We start from the raw sequence: 21,542 nt of genomic DNA on the forward strand, positions 1-21,542 counted from the left end.
ATTCACGCCCCGAGCCAACCTCGGTCGTTCCTGAACGCGTCGCGTCGACGCAGTTAGCGTTGTCCCTGACCGTCAAAAATTGAACACGACGGAAAAAGTAGCAAACGCGTTCGTACCTCGCATAAAGCGTCCTCGTACTACGTGCAGCCGTCTTTTTCCTTTGCAACGTAAGCGCAAAAAAAAAGAGAGGCAAAAAGGCGCTTAGCCTCTCGTAAACAGCAGCAATAACAATAGTATTGCGATAATGTAATAATACAATGAGTGGTTTCCGATGTTTTCCTTTTACTGTTAGTAAGCGTTGTGAACAGATTTCTAGGAGAAATTTTTAGGTACATTTCTTCAAGTATGCTTCTGTAAGTGTGCCTAAACATTTCTGCTAGAAATATGTTCATAACATTAGGAACTGTAAAAGAAAAATATTAGGAACCAGTCATTTTATTATTATATTACTATTATCACAATATTATTATTATTATATTATCACAAAATATTAAGCACTTTCTGCTTTACACAGTAAAGTATCTCAAAATGTATTTGAGCTTTGCGGCCTATTTTATATTTATATATTTTATATTTATATTTATCGATTGTAAACAATTGTAAAAACTATAAAAGATAAATATAAACAAAAATATAAATATATTATATTATAAAATCAGTATAAAACACTAAAATATAAATATATCTAAATATATAAATATAAAAGATATAAATAATAATAAAGATATATATTTAATAAACTGCTTCAATTTTACTTGAATAAACTGCTACTTTGACTTCTCAAAACCCATTTTTCAGGTTGCTGGCACGACAGCGATCGCCCCGGCGGAAAATCTTTCGCGCAGTCCGAGAGTCCGCATCTTCGGAGCTTGTTCCTAGAATCGCCGATCATGAGCAGCTATAAAAAAAACGAGCCGCAGGAGTTGAATAATCGTATCCCCTCTTCCCAAATTGTCCGTTTTTTGTACAAGCCGGGGGACAATTGGAGAGAACCGACTGCGCCTGGAGAATCTTCAATCCCGAACGAAGAAGCATCGCATAAAAAAGCGGAACATTTTGTGGCCGTCAGCGGGTCCGAACCTGTTTCAAAAAACAGTGGAAACATCCGTCGACTGGATCCGTCCCTGGCATTCATAAAACGGACCACGTTTCGACGCGAATCTCTCGTCGAGGATCGTTCGAGGCGACATTGAAGAGCAGATCGCGGAAGATCGACGATCTATCCGCGGATCGAGCGAGATCTTTCGCTGACGAAAGGTCGGAACCGGCGCGGAATCTCGTTACCGAAAACGATTTATCTCGAGGTCGCCGGCCTTGGTCCTCCGCCGAGGTTCGTCGATCTTTTCTCTGCCGGCGTTTGGAAATTTCCTCGCGGGACAGCGGCAGCGAACTTCTTTTACGAGTCGCTTTCATCGCGTTCTACGGTCGATTTTCTACGGAATAATTGCAACGAGCTCGTCTCGGCGGCGGGGAATCGGCGAGGAAGCGGCGAACGCTCGTTCGCCGGAGCTTGGCTCGACGAAAAACCGAGGAAAGGGGAGAAAAACTGAGAAAAAGGGGGCGCGCGGAGGGAACGTCGCCACGTCGGCGTCGTGCAAAATACTTTTATTAGATTGGCGCATATGAAATGTCGGATTTATTGTTTGTTTTTGGCGTAAGCTCGTTTATAGTCGCACTGTCCATTGATAGAGTTGCATTTCAAAACGATTGCGAAATTAAATGAATTAAAGTATGAAGTTCTGCAGCTTATTCGGATCTCGTTGGAAAAACTATATCTAAGCGAATGGAGCCTATTCTGATTAAACAAACAGCTTTGTAAAAAAGATACGCAATTCTATATTCGCTTAAAAATCGGGCATTTCGTAGACGCCAAGCTGATACAACTTTCGTGGCGAAAGCGGCAAATAAAAGGCGGCGAATAAAAGAGCAAACGGAGCGCCGCGAAACGAACGTGCCCGACGAAAATAAACGATAATGCCTGTTGTTGTCCGCGGAGTGCCCCGGGAGCGGGAAAAAGAAGCCGAACGCGGGGACCATCGATCGTCGATGCTTTATCGAGGAATTCGAGTTGGAACAAAAGGGGTACGGTGAACTTTTTCGCAGTCGGCCGTGAACGGAGCCGAGAAAAGGAAGAGTTTCCCACCGCGGTCCGTTCGAGCGGTAAACCGGGAGAGACGAGTGATTCACACGCGGCGGCTCTGGCTGCCCTCGCTTAGCATATTGTTTTATGATTTTTGTCGTTCCCCCGCGTAATGCTGTGTGTGAAGGGACACGCGTGTTTACTCACAAGAGACCCACACGGCGGATGGTGGGGCGGTCGCGCCGCTTAAATAGACTGCATCAATGACCGTTTCTTCCAGTTCACATTCAGCTGTCCCAAGTTATTTCTTCATCGGCCGTGCTCCTCTGTCCGGCTACCAGCGATCCCTGCTCCGATTCTATTCATCCTTGCCACGATGAAGACCGTCGCAGTTCTAACGGTGGCATTCGCCGTCGCCATTTCCGGCGCAGCCGTCCCCGAATTGCGTGAGTACTCTGCTTTCTTTCGTTCCGTTCACTTTACTTTTACCGATTTTTCTGAAATCCGGCGATACTTTGAAATGCAATCGGTCGCACCGAATATTGTAAATTCTACCGAATTCGCGCTCGGATTGTGCACGGAAATGGACAATTTATCTTATTCTTCTTCTTATTGGATTTATTTCTTCTTCTTATTATTATTTCTTATTTATTATTATTATTATTAGACTCGTGTATTATTATCATTATTTATTATTCTCATTATTACTAGTCTTATTTATTATTATTTTTTGTTAGAGGAGGCACGATTAGTCGAGCCTCGCGGCTCATTTTTATAGTTGCCGCGATGCTCCAATAATCGTGTCACCTCTTCTCAAATTGTCCATTTTCGTTTACAAGCTGAGGGACAATCGAGAAGTATTTACTGTACCGCGTTCTTTTGACACTTCTTTAAAAGCAGAATATTCCTCGAGAGGAATTTTTCGATTGCAATAATATCTTAGAGGGGTGAGAAAGTTGATGCCTGTCGCGTGCCCAAATGTACTCGAATGCTTAAATATTGATGACAGGTGATTCGAATTTTATTCCAATTTTAAAGGACAGAGTAACGCCTGTACTCGATAAATTATTGGTAAAAATTTTCGCGACGTGTCGCACTTGTCGAAATACGGAAGAGGGGTTGACGCTGGAACTACCGAACCAGTCGAAATGACTGGCTCCTGATTTTTTCTTACACCGTTCCTGATGTTATAAAAGTGTTGTATATATTAATATGTAATACAATATTTATATATTAATATTATATATGCTAAAATATAATACAATATTTTTTTATTAATATTGTATATATTAAAATATAATATAGCGACTAATAATACAGATTGTTTTATAACAGTGCCAAGATTGGATTTATTTAAACTTCGTGATTGATATTATGCTATTTAAATATTTATATGTATACAATATATAATATAATATATTAAAATATTATATTATATCTTAACATACATTATAATATTAATATATAAATATTATGTTACATTTTACCATACATAAACAGTAATATATAAATACTATATTATATTTTAATATATTATTAAATATTATTATAATATATATTATTATTATTATAATATTAACATACTAATATTATACTGTATATTAAAATATAATATTTATACATAAAAATATTTATCAATTATAATATAAATCATAGAAAGTTTAAATAAATTCAGTCTCGCCATTCTTACAAAACAATCCATATTAGTCGCGTTCAGGGCTCGCCACTATCGTCAAAGTTGTCCGCGCGTCAGCTTGAAATTCACTGATTCAGCGATCCTCCGCAATTAGGAAAACGACCCTTGACATTTCCGCGCGGTTCGGAATCTGACTCGGCGAGGCCGACGGGGGGAAGACAGACCGTTTCGTCCCATCGTCGAACAGAATTCCTGGGGTGGCGTCGATCACGGGGCCCGACACGACAGGAAAGCGGAAAACTCGTTACCCATGAGCGATCGCGCGTTCTTTTTTTTCAAGTTGGGCCCATTATCCGCACGCTTTTCGGCTTCAATGAGACGGGCGTGAAAGGCGACCGGTCCGGCGGGCCCAGGCATGCGCCATCGCGACCCCTCGAATCCTTTTTTGGGCCGGGTCTGCGCGAGGCCCGGGCCCCGGGTAGGGCCCGATCGATTTACGGGACCATTAAGGTCAATGTCAACGGGGATAAACCGTCCGCGGATGAGAATCGCGTCGCGCTCCCGATCCATCGGAAACTATAATTATTAGACGGCGCGCGCGCGCGCGCTCACGCGAAAGAGAAAGTCAATATTGTCCTAGTCTTCGGGCTCGGTGTCGCGGCTTGCACGCGGCCGCGGTTCTCGCAGGATCCGCGGCTGCAAAATGCTGCAACGCGGCCGGATTGCGTAACCGCGCGCCGCGCGACTTTTTCCCTTTTATTCGTCTCCTTTTCCTAACCTTTTCGTTTCGCCTTTTTCAGCGGACAGCTTCAAGGTGTGCAACAGAGCGCTGCCGGACCCCGAGTACTACCAGTGCATCGCGAATTCGGCGAGGGACGCAATCGTCTCTCTGGCCAATGGTAAGAGCCCCGCCGATTTTTCTGCTTTGGGCCTTATAATTAATTTAATTTAATTATTTTAATTTGATTCGGCCTTCATTAGCTACGCTAATTTCTCCCCGATTCTTGGGGTTCGTTTTTATGGTCTTTGCCAACGGCTATATAAAAATTATAAACTATAAACTATAAAACTATACAAAATAAATATAAAGAGGAAACATAATTCTTTTGCTAAAAGTCGTGACAAAATATATTATATTATATTATATTATATTATATTATATTATAATATATAATATATTATATTATATTATATTATATTATATTATAATATATAATATATTATATTATATTATATTATATTATATTATATTATATTATATTATATTATATTATATTATATTATATTATATTATATTATATTATATTATATTATATTATATTATATTATATTATATTACTTGTTATAATAATTTAAGTCACCGAGATCTATGAGAAGCAATTTTTAAATTTTCTATTTTCCAAACAACAAACTCGGATGAAAAAGTTAAGAAATGAAAGTTTTCTTTCTTGTCATTCCAAGTAGTAGAAAAATTTGAAAAAAGAAAGCATTTTAGTCATCGTCTAGTAGACTAGTTCTCACTCTCATCTAAAAATAATTTAATTAGTATATTTTTTAAGAAAGTCACTTCTTTTTGAAAAGGTGTACGGTCACTTTTGCGAGCCACTGTACGACTTAGCCAGCGTTCGCGCGAATTGTGATCGGAATCACGCGATTACAAAGCTAACGAGACCACATTATTTGGCTCGTTAACGCGTTGCGCAACCGTTCACCTAACCGATCCCCGTCCCTCTCGCGATCGCAACGCGCTTTTCATTGAGAAACGAGAATTTCTTCTCCTACGACTCGTCGTCGCGCCTTTCCGCCGCGCCCGTTCGCGCGCGTTGCCGAAACGCTCGCCGATGTTCTCCGTTTGCTTCGATTTGCTTCCAAGATTCTTTGTCGAATCTTGATTAGTCTGTAACGTCGGTCTCTCGCCGATATCCTAGGGGAAAGTAAAGAGAAACTTCTTTGTTAAACAGAGGGTACGCGGCGCCGCCGACATTTTGTTTCACCGTCGAGATTTCGCTCGACCGCAGTTCTCTGCAAATTATCCGAACAATCGAACTAATTGCCGGGGAAACGCGGCGGCGCGATTTCACCGTCATTTCCACTTTTTTCCGCGCTAGGAGAGAACCGCGTCGACGGACGAACTCGGAGAGATCAGCGAATCATTTCCTAAATCGCTCGGGAAACAATGTTCCATCGCCGCGATAAAACGGAAGAGTTTCGTTTCCTGTTCCGATCGGAGATTTTAGCAAGACTCGCCTCGCTTTAAACTCCTTTTATTTTTCAATAACGATTTCCGAGCGTGTCGACGATGTAAAATGATCTGAGTGGGCTCAAGGGATTCCTGAGGCCATTTGAAGCAACTTTTTCCTTCATAAAAATTTTCTCCGATGCTTTGTTTACGAGTTATTAGCGAAAAACGGTGACGAATGAGAGGCGAGCGCAGCTAACGCGAGAAGGTCGAGCCAATGAGCGGAACTAGGCTTCGCAAGCTCCCGCCTCGCGCCAGTCGCGCTCGCCTCTTATTGGTCAGCGTTTTTTGTTGATAACTCGTAAACCAAGCCGCGGATTGCATTTTCGCTGAGGAAAAAGTTACTCCAAATGACCTGGGGAATTCCTCGCTCCCATTTTCGGGACACCCCGTATATATACGCGAGTGGCGGGGGTTAAAAATAAATAAATAAATAAGTAAAGTTTCTTGGAAATTAACGTTAATAATAATAAGCGATACAGTAACAATCGTAGTAATAATAATAATAGTAATAATAGTAATATTAATAATAATAATAGTAATAATAGTAATATTAATAATAATAATAATAGTAATAATAGTAATAGTAATAACAGTAATATTAATAATAATAATAGTAATAATAGTAATATTAATAATAATAATAGTAATAATAGTAATAGTAATAACAGTAATATTAATAATAATAATAGTAATAATAGTAATAGTAATAACAGTAATATTAATAATAATAATAGTAATAATAATAAGAAGAAGATGAACAAATTGCCCGGAAATCTTCCGATTTTCCTTCGAAACGCCTCGTCTGAATTTCTCGCGAAGAACTTTCGGCTTCTCCGCCGATTTCGTCGGAGCAACGGCGGATTCCTCGGAACGGCGGCTCGGTTTCTCCGACATAATCGGTCGCGGCAATTCTTGCAGAGGTTCTCCTTGACTCGACGCGGTCGCGTTTAGCCTCCCTTCGCTTGCCGAGGCGCCGCGGAAAGCCGACACGCGTTTCCTCGACGTTCCAATGTTTCGCGTGCCGCGAAAATGCTCCCGGCGACCCGGGGCGCAGGCTTCACCCTCGTCACAAGTTAAACACCGACTAAATATGACTGATAAAAATGCTTCTCTCTCTGCTTCAGGTATGAAGGCCTTCAAGATCCTGCCGATCGAGCCGTTGGCGGTGGACAGCGTGAAGATCGGCGAGTCGCAGGGCTCGGTCTCGTTGAGGCAGGAGTACAAAAACATCAAGCTGTACGGCCTCACGAAGCAGCTCGTCGTGAAGAATTACCAGTGAGTACGCCGCGGGAAATACCGATTTGTCTCCGTCGCGAATATTTTTCGCGCTGCGAGGCACGGCGAGGCGAGGCGAGGCGGCGTAATTTGAGTTACGATTCATTATGCGAGACGTGCTTCGCTTTACGGACAAGTTCGCGCGTTGGTCCAGTAATTAATGGCTCGTGTAGTGGCGGCGGAGCGAACGGAAAAGTCGCGGAGCATCGGCATTCGCGATGCAGTCGCGCCTCGCGGTTGCACAATCGCTTACGATTTGCGAAAGACGCTCGGGATTCGCCGGGATGCGTCGTCGTCGACGCCGTCGTCGCCGTAAATCTTCCGCGCGGCGATTATATGCATCGCGGGGCCCCGGTGACGCAAAACAAATGATAAAAAGCGTCGCATGCGTCGATGCGAACGGAAACGTTTGAGCCCTTTTACACTCGCGCGAGGTGCCGCTGGAAATTGCTCTGTGACATTTCGCGAAATAATTGTCGCGACCTTAGATTTGTTTGCGTTTAGAAAACTGGTAAAACGAGAGTATTGTGAATGCCAGTTGGTTCATTCTTCTATGCATAAATCATTTAACATATAATATATGTAACATTATATATGTTATATTAATATACAACACTTCATATTGTTATGCTCTTTCTGAGTTGGTCTAGAAAAATTTTATTTACTTTTTTGGTGTTATATATTTCATATGTTTATAATATATATAGTATGTTATATATTTTATGTGCTTATAATATATATAGTATGTTCTATATTAATATAACAGATATTATATGTTCTATATTAATATAACATATATGTTATATATTCTATATTAATATAACATATGATATACGTTATAAATTAATATAATATATGATATATTATATGTTACATTAATATTATATATAATATATAATATAATATAATATAATATAATAATATTATAATATAATATATATGATCTCTCCCATTTCCAGCATTGACTGGGACAAGTGCCTGCTGACGTCCGAGTCGTACAATCCTCAGGTGGACTTTGTGGCCGACTACAAGCTCGACGGGAAGATATTATTGTTGCCGGTCAAGGGATCCGGAAAATCCAATATCACCATGTGTAAGTATTTCTTTCCCGGGCGATCGAGGGTGGCGGACTCTTATCGGTTTCGTTGCAATGCTGCTATTTTTTTTTTTTTTTAGATGACCTGAAAACGCAGAACGACATTTACTGCGAGAAATACGAGAAGAACGGTGTGCCGTACCTCAGGATCACGAAGTACAACGTGAAATTCACACCTGGACGGGTAACGTTGCAGTTCGGCAACCTTTTCAACGGTGACTCTATCCTGGGTACGTGACGATCCTATCGCACGACTACCATAATTGACTAGAAAGTTAATTACAGTTGGGTTCGCTCGGATAACCGAGATTTTTGTAAAACATCGGGCAGAGGTTATTGTCCGTTGCTCTTGAACTTGGAACGATGGTCGAATCACCGTTCGGTGCTCCGATCATTCGTTTACCTCGAATTCGTGCAGTTATTTATAGCCGTCGAAGGGGAGCCCGCGGCCGCGCATTCAAATCACTCGGCGGCATTGCGCTACGCATAAACACCGGAACAAAAAGATCGTATTAGAATTTCATTAGCGACGGTCACATATTTTCCAGGGAATATACAGTGGTTTTTTTTTATTCATTATACAGTATTTTTACTGATTAAATTGATAGAATTAATTTCGCGTGACATTGTCGGGCTCGGTACAGCACCATCCGTGGGGATACGCTCAAGCTATTAGCCGATTAATTGGAATTTTTTACCGCTAGATGGTGCGAGAGCATTGTTCTCAAAGCCATCTGGCAACTCGAAACAATTTTGTTGTTAGTTTAGGGGTTCCTTTGCAGATGACGTCATACTATGAATCTGATTTTTATTTCGTCGCCATTTAGTATTTGAAACGTAAGATTATTTGGCTAGTAGCTTCGTTTTTTTACTGCGGAAGGTGCCACTTTATTAATCTGATTCGCCATCTAGCGTTAAAAGTGCGAAACCATTTGGCTACTAGTTTGGTGGTTTCGCCACGGATGGCGCCATCTAGCGTTAAAAGTGCGAAACCATTCGGCTAGTAGCTTGGAGGTTTTGCCACGGATGGCGCCACATAGCGTTAAAAGTGCGAAACCATTTGGCTACTAGCTTGGAGGTTTTGCCACGGATGGAGCCACATTACTTTTGTAATCTGTCATCTAATATTACAAATGCGAAACCATTTGACTACTAGCTTGGAGGTTTTGCCACGGATGGCGCCACACTACTTTTGTAATCTGTCATTTAATATCACAAATGCGAAACATTTGGCTACTAGCTTGGAGGTTTTGCCACGCATGGCGCCACTGTACGATTCCAATGCGCTATCTAGCACTCAAAACGCGAAACCATTTGGCTAGTAGCTTGGAGCTTTCGCCACGGATGGCGCCACCACGATTTCTTCCCGCATTGATATGAAATAAAGAACGAAAGCGAATTATCGTCGCCGGAGCAGCGTTACGGAGCGACGGACTGTCCAAATATACCATTTTTTTCCCCGCAAACACGTTCGTTCACGGTATAACACTTCCCACTTGGTTTTAACGTTTGTTTCTTTGTCCGCAGGCGAACAGATGAACCGATTCATCAACGAGAACTCGGACTTGCTGTTCAAAGAACTCCAGTCGCCCTACGAGGAGACGTTCGGTCTTGTTTTCACGAAAGTGGCCAACAATTTCTTCAGTCGCATTCCGTTCAACAAAATCTTCCCCGGAACGTAAAACCCGGCTCCACCCTCCCCGATAGTACACTACCCCCGCCCCCCGATTTAGAAAATGCGAGCAACCGTTTCCCGCGTGCCAAAAAATTGTACGTACATTTCCGTCGAAGTATTACGCGAAAAGTTGCCGAGCGAATTATCCTATTCTCTCCCTCTCTCTCTCTCTCTCTCTTTCTCTTTGACACTTTACTGCAGGGGTGTCAAACTCAAAAGCTAACTTGCGCCATAATAATAAATAAACAATGCTTAACTTTAGGTGGGCCGCAAAAGAAAGATCAATGTTCATAGAAACAAATATTTTTATTTCGACTAGTACATTGTAATAAACATGTATAAAGTTAAATTATTGTTTACGTCCTGATACTTGACATCAAAAATGTTCATCTCGGGCCGCAAAAAAAGATCAATGTTCATAGAAACAGATATTTTTATTTCGACTAGTACATTGTAATAAACATATATCAAATTAAATTATTGTTTACGTCCTGATACTTGACATAAAAAACGTTCATCATCTCGGGCCGCGAGTTTGACACTCCTGCTTTACTGTTTTGTAATTTAATGTACAACGCTCTTTCGTAATAGTTCGCCTCGCATTGCGACACAGCGTGCCAAGATATGAGTCTGTAAAAATTCAGGCGAAATACAAAGCAAGTTTCTAAAACCGATCACACGATGGTTCGAAACGGTGCGCCCAGACACTCCGAGCAATTCCGATAAAGATCAGCGGAATCGAGTTTGCGAGATGTTCCGAACAACTAATCTCTGGCTTCCCCGCGTACGGAACAGCAACTAGGGCACCAGCCAACGGCAAGTTATATCGGTAGAGTCTAAGTTTCAGGTGGCGAGAATCGTGGCCGGGCATTGTTAACTAGTTACAAAGAGAATAAAGGAATAATACATATCGCGTGTGACATATGAAATATTTTTATTCGAAAGTCAAACGAATTAAATAAGTATTGAACGAGCGGATATGTCTTGTTTGATAAATATTAAGTTAATTATGCCCGACAACGAACCGAAGGCACTGCAATCGGTCGCCACCGCACAGTAATTGGACGTCGGAGCACAGTAATCGGTCGCCAGCCCACAGTAATCGGTGTCCAGTAATCGACCGCTACTCCACAATAATCTTTCGTCACCGCACAGTAATCGGTCTTATCCCTCAATAATCTTTCGTCAGCTCGCAGTAATCGGTTGCCACCGCACCGTAATCGGTCGCCATCCCACAGTAATCGGTCGTCATCCTACAGTAATCGGTCGCCATCCCACAATAATCAGTCGTCAGCTCATTCCACAGTAATCGGTCTCCATCCCACAGTAATCGATCGTTACTCCACAATAATCTTTCGTCACCTCACAGTAATCGGTCGCCATCCCACAATAATCAGTCGTTAGCTCACAGTAGTCGGTCGCCAGCTCACAGTAATCGGTCGCTATCCCACAATAATCGGTCGCCAGCTCACAATAATCGGTCGTCACTTCACAGTAATCGGTCGCCATCCCACAATAATCTTTCGCCAGCCCACAGTAATCGGTCTCGATTCCACAGTAATCGGTCTCCATCCCACAGTAATCGGTCTCCATCCTGCAATAATCAATTGCTACCACACAGTAATCGATCGCTATTCCACAATAATCTTTCGTCACCTCACAGTAATCGGTCGCCACTGCACAGTAATCGGTCGTCACCTCACAGTAATCGGTCGCCATCCCACAATAATCTTTCGCCAGCTCACAGTAATCGGTCCTCATCCCACAATAATCGGTCCTCACCCCACAGTAATCGGTCTCCACCCTGCAATAATCAATTGCCACCGCCCAGTAATCGATCGCTACTCCACAATAATATTTCGTCACCTCACAGTAATCGGTCGCCAGCTCACAGTAATTGGTCCGAACCGGTTAATCAAGCCGTATCGCCCGGCGCGTTTGCTCCCGAAGGGAGTTCGCTTAGAAAACGTCGCCAGAACTTTCCGAACGTTCCGAAGGGTGCGACATAATATCCCGACGTGATCCAACGGGATCGTCCCGGCCCGAAATTACGGATTCAATTTATACTCGAAGCTACGACCGCTTTCTGTTTCAGCGGCGCGGCAACGACGTCGGCCAGCCCGGAAAACGCTCCTTCTCGAGGAAGGAAGGAGAAGGTGCGGATAGGGGGAGGGAGGGTGGGAGGGTGCAACGAGGTATCCAGCAGTTTTCAATTTTCCCCCGATGAGGATTTATGGGTGGCGGTGCGGCGGGGCGCATTTTATCGGGCGGCAGCCACCCGCGGCGCGTTCCGTGCCGAAAAACGCGACGCCGCGGCCGACGGCGGGTCGGGGCCGGGGGACGAAAAAGCGGTCGCCGGCGAAAAAAGGGGGCGGCGGAGGGAAACGGAGCGGGCCTCGGATAGGCTCGTTAGCGATTCGGCATCGGAATTGCTCAATTTGCAGCGGCCAGCCTGGACCTACATTGCTTTTTGCCGGGCCGCAACGTTCCAACGAGGCGAACGGTGTCGTCGGTGAAACGTATCTCTTCATCGGGCCCCCGAAGCTACCGCCGCGAAGTCGCGCCGGTTTCCCGTCCGCTCGAACTTTCCTAGAAACGTCGCGAGTTCCGCAATCGACACCGGTCTCGTCGCGCGAGCGGTTTCGGAAACAGGCTGGTGGCCACGCAAATCTGCGAGAAAGGAGTACGCGCGCGGTCCCGAATTTCTCGCCGGACGGGGAACAGGGGGGGAGGGCGCGCGTGGATTGCGGCAAAAAGGTGAGAAAGTACGCGGACAGCCTTCGCCCGCGAAATTTCGCCGCGGCTGCGGCGTCCGGCCGCGCCGGGACCGCGGGACAGGTGGGGCCCGGAGCGGCGACGGGACGCGCGGGGAACGCGCGTGCACGCCGCGCCGGACGAAACGTCGTCGCGGCGACGTGATCCCGCATACGAATCGCCGTTTAACCTCGACGATCCTCGTCGGGGTGCGACCACGGTGGAGGCTCGCCGGGACCGATTATGTCATCGATCCCGCATTCGTGCGCGTCGCCGTCGGACGCGAACTTTTCTGTCCCGTTTACCGTGAGAAGCGGCCCGATTCCTCGGAAAGAGGGGAACGCCGAGAATCCGAGGCACGCGGACTACGGAATCCGCCGCGAAGACCGCTGCGGAGAGAAGAGTATTCGAGCTAGGTATAGTTATTTCTCTTGGAAATGCCGAATTTCGGGTTGCTGGGAATTGTTTCTCTTGAAATGGTCTCCTGCGACTGTGTTGTTCGTTGCCACGACGATCGAAAGAGATGGAATATTGTAGAAGATGATTGAAAATGGAAAGATTTTGTGAATTTTATGAATTTATGTAGTATTAATTCTATTAATGCTTAATAATGATATTCTATTCTTCATTGTATTTATGTAATAATATATTTTGTATATTATATTTATATATAAATTTATTATATGTTATATATAATACAGTTTATATACTTATTTATTATATATTGTATATAATATATTTTATATGTATTCATATATTTATTGTATATTATATATAATATATTTTATAGATATAATATCATTTAACATATAAAATAGTATATATTACATATTATATGTAACATATTTTATAGAGATATAATATAATATAACATAAATTAATATATATAATATTATAGATATAATATCATTTAACATAAAATAGTGTATATTACATATTATATATAATATATTTTATAGATATAATATAAATATAACATAAAATAATATATATTATATATAATATTTATGTGTTATAATATTTTATTCTTATCTATCGAACGATCGACAACTACAAAAGACAAATATAAAACAATCTGAACACATTACATCACAAAATTATTATAAAATATTACAAGCTATATATAAAATACAAAAAAATAAATCGTCTGCGTCAGATCCGCAGTCTCCGGCGTTTCCGCGAGCCAGGAGCGTTCCGAAGGCTGTTAGAAACGCTCGCGAGGCACGGAGCGATCCATTTCTCAGGGACTTCCGTCAGTCGTGGCTTAGCGAACCGTTGTCCCCGGTCGTCGGATACCCGGGGAACGCGTCGTGTCTCTCTGGAAGGTGCACGCGCGCACGCGTTCCGAGAGCTGTCGCTTTCTATCGTCGCGCGGGCGCGGAGCCGCGTCCGACTGCTCGCTAGAGACGGCCTTGCGAAAGACAAATCTGCTCGGCCGTGCACGCGGACAGCCGGATACGGGTCTGTGGGCAGCGAACCCGCGACGGGTCCATGTCGGAAAACACCTGCGTTTCGACGGGAACCGGAGCCCGGGGGCAATCATTTAGGCGACCTTCCGCGAACCGCGGCGAGCCCCCAACCGCGCCAACACCCGCGGAGAAGCGCGTCCGCCGGTCCATCACCTCCCCCGCGGACGCTCGCCGCGGAAACGCGTTGTCTACACGGTGCACGGTCTACGGGGACGGGGACATTCGTTAAGCCTGACGCAACAGCCGCGAGCAACGGAGGGTCCGAGCGGCATGGACGCGTCGCGTTGGGATAGGTCTGGAGCAGAACTTCTCTTCGAGCAGAACTTTTCAAGCAGAACTCTTGTTCGAGCAGAACTTTTTAAGCAGAACTCCTGTTCGAGCTGTACTCCCTTCGAGCAGAACTCTTCGAGCAGAACTTTTCGAGCAGAACTCCTCGAGCAGAACTCTTGGAGCAGAACTCCTCTGCGAGCAGAAATCCTCGAGCAGAACTCTTCGAGCAGAACTTTTCGAGCAGAACTCTTCGAGCAGAACTCTTCAAGCAGAATTCCCCTTTGAGCAGAACTTTTCGAGCAGAACTCTTAGTGCAGAACTCCTCTGCGAGCAGAAATCCTCGAGCAGAATTCTTCGAGCAGAACTCCTCGAGCAGAACTCTTCGAGCAGAACTCTTCGAGCAGAACTTTTCAAGCAGATCTCCTGTTCGAGCAGAACTCCTCTTCGAGCAGAACTCTTCAAGCAGAACTCCTCTTCGAGCAGAACTCTTCAAGCAAAACTCAACTCTTCGAGCAGAACTCCTCGAGTCTCAATGTTCGAGGCTCCGTCACCGAATTCGGATCGCGACGCGTCCGCCGATCGGGCAAACGTTAACTTCCTGGTTCGGCGAAGTCGCGCCGCGAAGTCTCGGCGCTATTCGAATCAGGAAACAACAGGATCGCTTGTCCCTGATGATCGGCGTCGTCATCGGGCCAGCCGACCCAGAATTTCGCCGCGAGAACTCTCGATCCTTCTTGAACCCGACTTCCGTCGCCCGGGGCGATTTTCATCGATCCAGCGGTGGTGGTGCTTTCTTCTGTCACGGGTCGAGAGGGTCTCTCTCGGTTTCATAATCGATCGGGGGGCTCTCCTCTCCTCTCCTCGGGATCGGCGCGCCGGTTCGGAGGAACGGCGAGGCACGACGTGTCTATAAACTATGTTAAACGTGTAAGCTTCGCCGAGGGAACCGCTCTCACTTTTTCCTGTCTCCCGGTTGCTCCGGCATCGGCCTCTATTTATCCGTCGTCGGCTCGCCTCTCGGCCTCCTCTCGAGGAGAGGAGAACCCGTCGAGGAAACGAAGGAAGGAAGGCAGAGAGCGAACCTGCGGAGGCAGGAGGCAGGAGCCTAGGCGTGAGTCATCGCGAGAGACAAGATCTCGGGTAAGGAGGCGGCCTTGATGCCGCGAAACTGTTCGTAATATCGGCGCGGGTCCGTGGATCGTTTCGATCGTTGTCATGATGCGAGCGGTTCTCTTTCGATCTCTTTCGCTATCTTTCGCTGTCCTTTCTTTTTCATCTTCGCTATCTCTTTCGATCTCCTTCGCGCTTTTTCGCTCTCTTTCGCACTCCTTCGCGCGCTCTCACTCTCTTTTTTGCTCTCTTTTCCTCTCTTTCTCTTGCTCTCTCTACTGTTCTCTCTTGCTTACTCTTTCTCTCTCCTTCGCGCTCTTCCTTTTTCTTTCTCTCTCTTTTTCTCTCTTTCTGTCTCTCTTTTTCTCTCACTTTCTCTTTTGCTCTCTTTCTCTTTTTCTCTTGCTCTCTCTACTTTTCTATTCTGCTCACTTTTCCTCTCTCTTTTGCGCTCTTCCTCTCTCCTTCGCGCTCTTCCTCTTTCTTTCTCTTTCTCTATTTTTCTTTGTTTTTCACTCTTTTTCTCTCTCAGTCTCTCTTTTCCTCCCTCTTTCTCTTTCTCTCTTTTTTCTCTCTCAGTCTCTCTCTTTCGCTCTTTTTTTCTCTCTTTCGCACTCCTTCTCCCTGTCACGTTCTCTCTCGCCCTTCCTCTTTTTTTTGTCTTTCTCTCATCATCACTCTTTCTGTCTCCTCTCTGTTTCTCTCTCCCTTTCCCTTTCTCTCCTTTGCTCTCGCATTCTCTTTCTCTTTTCTCTTTCTCATTTTTCCTTCTCTTCTCTCTTTATATTTTCCCTTTCTCTTTCCCCTTTCTCTCTTCCCTTTCTCCTTTCTCTTTCTCTTTCCTCTTTCACTTTGCTCTTCTTCTCTTCTCTTTTCTTTTTCTCTTTTTTCTTTACTCTTTCCTCTTTCTCGTTTCCCATCTCTCTTTTTCTCTTTCTCTTTCTCCCTTTCTCAGCAAACCGTGTCCAAAATCGTTCGATCGCCAATAAACCACTGTACCCTAGACGGCCGTTGCGACGAGCCTGGTCCGAAATACAGTAATGTCTCCCATACTGACGCCGAAATTGTGCACAAAAAATGGACAATTTGGGAATAGAAGATACGATTATTAGTTACCGATTGTCAACAACTGTAAAAACGAGCCGCGAGGCTTTATCGAACAATCGTATCTCCTCTTCCCGAATCGTCCATTCTTGTGCACAATTTCGGCGTCAGTATGGGAGACATTTACTGCAGTACCTCCGACAGCCTAAATCGATCCTCTCCTCGCGTCCCGTCGACGGAATCCAGCTTTCGACGGAAGCTAGGAATCCGCAACGAGCAACAGTATCGAAGATCGAGGCGACCTCGCCGGCGGAAAGCGTTCGCGGAAGCCGCGGCGCGGCGCGGATCACTCTGGTAAGACGCTCATTACCGCGGGCATGGTTACACGGTTCCGCTGGTATCCTTTACAAGCGGCAAAAAGTGGCCCCGCGTATCCGAGAACACGGACGCGAGCGGAGAGGAGGAGGCCGTTGTCGCGCTCGAATCAAGAGATCATTCGAAGCCACGCGCGGCCCGCGCAAAAACCTCGATCGCCCCGGATCGCCATTCATTCCTCGGCGCGCCGCGGTATCGGCGGAACAGATCAGCCGGAGAAATCGCGGCGGAGGGTCCGCGCGGTTCGGTTTTTCCGGCTGGCTAACGATCGCGATCCTCGCGGGTTAAGAGAGCAGACTTCTGCTCTGGGAGGAGCAGGGAGGGTACCGAGGGGTAGGGTGGGTGCCGAGGGGTAGGGTGGGTACCAGGGGACGTTGAGGGGCCCGAGGGGGGACGGGCGGGCCGAGAGGGGCCGCGGGGAAGCAGTCACCGAGAGCAGTCGGCGTTTCTTGCGATATCGGTGCCCTTCAATTACCCCTCGGGTGTATTTTAAGAGAGACCGCGCCGTGTGCCGCGTCACCCCCCTTTTCCCGGACCGTGACTTTTCGCATTCCGCTCCGGATTAATGGATACACGAGGCTAAGGAGCCGAAGGTAGCTCGACGGCGGACGCTCGCGCAGCCTCGTCCCGTTAAATCGAAATAAAAAGGAGCAACGGCCGAACGAACCCCGCCGCGGAAAAAGGAACAGAGGGACGCGCGCGGGGGGAGAGTCGAAGGAGGGGCGACGAAGAGAGAAGAAGTTCGTCAGGACGAAGGAGCGATAATTGGCGCTTGCTTGAAAATCCCTGCACCCTGGCCTTGCGCCCTCTTGCACCCTGTCCCCGTCCCGGGCCGGGTCGAGTGCCATTACAAACGCGACCCTTGGGAGCATCGCGTCGAATTAGGCGAGACGTCGGATAATGATGCGAGCAATGGAATAAAATCAGAAATCAGTGTCTTTTTTATTGTTTATAATATAATCGTGAATTATGCTACGTGGTCTATATTCGCACGTGAACGATTAAAAAAGAAAACGGGGAAGCAACCCTCAACATCTAGGAAACGCCCTAGTAATGGACAACGATAAAAATATGGACGATTTGGGAAGAGGAGATACGATTATTCGAGAGCGATTCATAATATTATAGTATTGTAATAGTTTTTATAAATTTAATTATTTTTATTATATTATTATTATATTATTAAATTATTATATTATTATACTTAGTATAATAATAATATAATAGTATATTACTATACTATTATATTATTATATTCTTATACTATTATACTATTATATTATCATATTATTATATTATTGTACTATTATACTATTATATTATTATATTATTATACTATTATTATATTGTTATATTGTTATACTATTATACTATTATAATATCATTCTATTATATTATTATATTATTATATTATACTATTATACTATTATATTATTATACTATTATACTATTATACTATTATATTATTATATTATTATATTATTATACTATTATATTATTATATTATTATTATTTCCAGTCATTTTCCTGAGATTATTTCTAAATACCCTGCGTCCGGGAGAGGCCGACGATGGAAGCTTCAAGGGTGCCATCCCCCTCGAGAGGGTGCCAACCACGGACTTAGAAATACAAGAACTCAGCGTGAAGCCTTCATTTAAACAAGAGAAGCATCGGGTTCGTTCAAACGCTGGTCATTCTTTAATCAATTATTAGAAAGAGAATGCAGGAAAAAATTAGGGCCCCCCTTGGATCCAGATCGCGATGGATCCGATGGATCCACGGCGACGATTTCGCAGATGCATTAGAGCGCGCCGCAAAACGCGCCGCAGGCGGCCGCGTCGCCTAATACGGCCGAGCGAGTGAAAAAACGTCCCGGGAACGATATAAATAGTGTAACTAGAAGATCTGTGGGTGCGAACACCTAACAAAGTGGCAGCTACCGAGGCGGTAGCGGCGGACAGTGCTCGGGACACCTATGTAAGGACAAGCCAGCCGTGATCACCCAACGATCCCGACCGGACTGGTTCGCTGTTACAGCCGCGTTGCGTCGCGGAATAAAGAAATCTCTCATCGAATTGCATGAGCCGATCGATCGCGGACAAGTATCTTTTTTTCTTATTCTTTTTTTTTTTTCGTCCGCGACCGCTGTCCAGATAACGAGCGACAGCGAGCGATAATGAGTAATTTGTTTTTCCGCGACGCGCGGCGCGGGATCCTCGACGCGCTTGTTTAGTATTAACGCGACAGTGTTACCTTGTTTAACTTTAACTGTGGCGTCCGCGGTGACCTTCCGGCGACCTTGCTGCGAGGAAACTCTGTCGGCGATCCGCGGGGATGACGACGAGAATTTTCTGATTTACGGAACGACGCGTTCTTCTTGCTAATAGAGAAGCGACGATGAACGTTTTTTTTTTGATATTCTATGTTTTCGAGCGATGCTGCAACGATAATAGTAATAATAACAGTAATAATTATAATATATATTATAATATTATGATATAATATTGTAGTAATATATACGATATTATAAATACATAATATTGCAATAGTAATATATAATTATAATATAATATTATGATATAGTCATGTATTATATATATTATTATTATAATATTATAATATAATTATATATTATATATAATATTATATCACAATATAAATACATAATATCACAACAGTAATATATAGTTATAATATAATATTATGATATAGTTATATATTATATATATTATTATTATAATATTATAATAGTAATATACAATTATAATATAATGTTATGATATAGTCATATATTATATATATTATTATTATAGTATTATAATATAATTATATATTATATATAATATTATATCACAATATAAATACATAATATCACAACAGTAATATATAGTTATAATATAATATTATGATATAGTTATATATTATATATATTATTATTATAATATTATAATAGTAATATATAATTATAATATAATGTTATGATATAGTCATATATTATATATATTATTATTATAGTATTATAATATAATTATATATTATATATAATATTATATAACAATATAAATACCTAATACCACAACAGTAATATATAGTTATAATATAATATTATAATATAATAATATAATAATATATTATATATATTATTATAATATTATGATATATAATATATAATAATAATAATAATAAGAAGAAGAAGAAGAAGAAGAAGAAATCAAATTAGAATGAAAGAGTAATGCAGCAGGACGCAGCAAACATGTTCGCCATCGTCCTTGGCGAGCGTCGCAGCGATAAGGGTTAGAAAGAGCATGGTCTCGCACCGGCGTGGTCGGACAGCGGCCGCGGCGGCAGAGTTATGTTAGCGTAAACAGCCGGCGCAAGTCATCGAAGCCGTCCTTCGCGCCGCGTTGTCCGCGTGACTAATTTTAAGAATCGCTCGCGATTCTTTCGACCTGGCTGGAGGACACGGTGAACCCGGTCTCTCTTCGGTGCCGCGAACCGGAGCGAGCGGGGCAGTGAGGGGGAGGGGGAGGGGCAGCGCGGGTCCTTAGGACTACCCTAGAAGGCAGGATTTTTTTCAGCTGGATCAGCTCCGGAGGCCGAGAACGGATCACCTGGCAAGGATACACTTCCTATTAGCGCCACCGTGGCCGGCCCGTATATGGCTTAAGGCGTATTCTCGCGGGTCAACCGGTCGCAACGAGCCGACGAGCCTCGTTCGCCGCTTGTTTGCGAGCCGGCGGCGCTCCGCGGGCGTCGAAGGTCACTTCCGAAATATCCGGAGAGCTCTCGCGTGTCCGACTTGCGAAACCGCCTCGCTCTCGGTTTTGCTTTATTTCGCGCGCGCGCGAAGCCGACAGGGGGAGACTTGCGCGCGCTCTTTTTGGTAGCGATCGCGCGGCCGAAAATTTCGGACTTCGACGAGGCGCAGCAGTGGGCAACGGGAACGTTGGGCCGGGGAGGGGGCGGTGGGGCCCGACGGTCCGCAGGGCCCCGGGAGCCAGCCCCGTGGCAAACGGCCCGGCGACGTGGAAAAACTTGTTTGCAAACAGGATCACACGGTCTGTTGGCCGGCGACCATTGACGTTTTTACTTTGTCGTTGATTTGTTGCCGGCGCGGCGACAAGCGGAGACACGGACCGGTCCCCGCAGCCTCGTGACACCTGGACCACGGTTGAAAGAAGATATTAAATCGGCAGTATGTTAATTAGGCCGGCTCCGGCCGCCGTCGTCTCCGTCGTCTACTTCGTCGTCGTCGTCGTCGCTTCTTTTTCATCGGTTCTCCCCGCGGTGACTTCATTGCTGCACGGTTAAGGGGGCCCGCGGAACGGCGGGCACGCGGGAAACGTGGGAAACGATGCGCGTACGATTAACACCGCGACGATGATCGTAGGGACACCGGCTGGAAAAGTATCACGTTCCGCGACGAGCCGCGGGAAATTATTATTACGTCGTTAACTTTCGCCGCTGCGCGTAGATTTTAATTGAACGACCGCAACAAGGTGGCACATAGGGCCCC

At 44.5% G+C, this 21,542-nt stretch overlaps 1 protein-coding gene across 1 annotated transcript; it reads left to right on the top strand.

The window, feature by feature from the left end:
• The first annotated feature begins 2,348 nt into the window (after positions 1–2,348).
• On the top strand, positions 2,349–10,678 carry JHBP-1 (take-out-like carrier protein). The gene is made up of 6 exons (XM_033477141.2): positions 2,349–2,526; positions 4,517–4,615; positions 7,083–7,233; positions 8,193–8,326; positions 8,410–8,559; positions 9,857–10,678. Exons 1-6 carry the CDS (start codon positions 2,457–2,459, stop codon positions 10,009–10,011), a joined length of 759 nt encoding a protein of 252 aa, XP_033333032.2. The 5' UTR covers positions 2,349–2,456; the 3' UTR covers positions 10,012–10,678.
• Positions 10,679–21,542: the final 10,864 nt, after the last annotated feature.

Source organism: Megalopta genalis, chromosome 13 (genome assembly GCF_051020955.1).
Source record: "Megalopta genalis isolate 19385.01 chromosome 13, iyMegGena1_principal, whole genome shotgun sequence".
In the NCBI taxonomy this organism is placed as follows: Eukaryota; Metazoa; Arthropoda; class Insecta; order Hymenoptera; family Halictidae; genus Megalopta; species Megalopta genalis.

Coding starts and splice junctions, on each gene's coding strand:
- JHBP-1 (XM_033477141.2), top strand. CDS start 2,457: ATGAAGACCGTCGCAGTTCTAACGGTGGCATTCGCCGTCGCCATTTCC. Junction 7,234..8,192: donor CTCGTCGTGAAGAATTACCA/GTGAGTACGCCG, acceptor TCCCATTTCCAG/CATTGACTGGGACAAGTGCC. Junction 8,560..9,856: donor CAACGGTGACTCTATCCTGG/GTACGTGACGAT, acceptor CTTTGTCCGCAG/GCGAACAGATGAACCGATTC.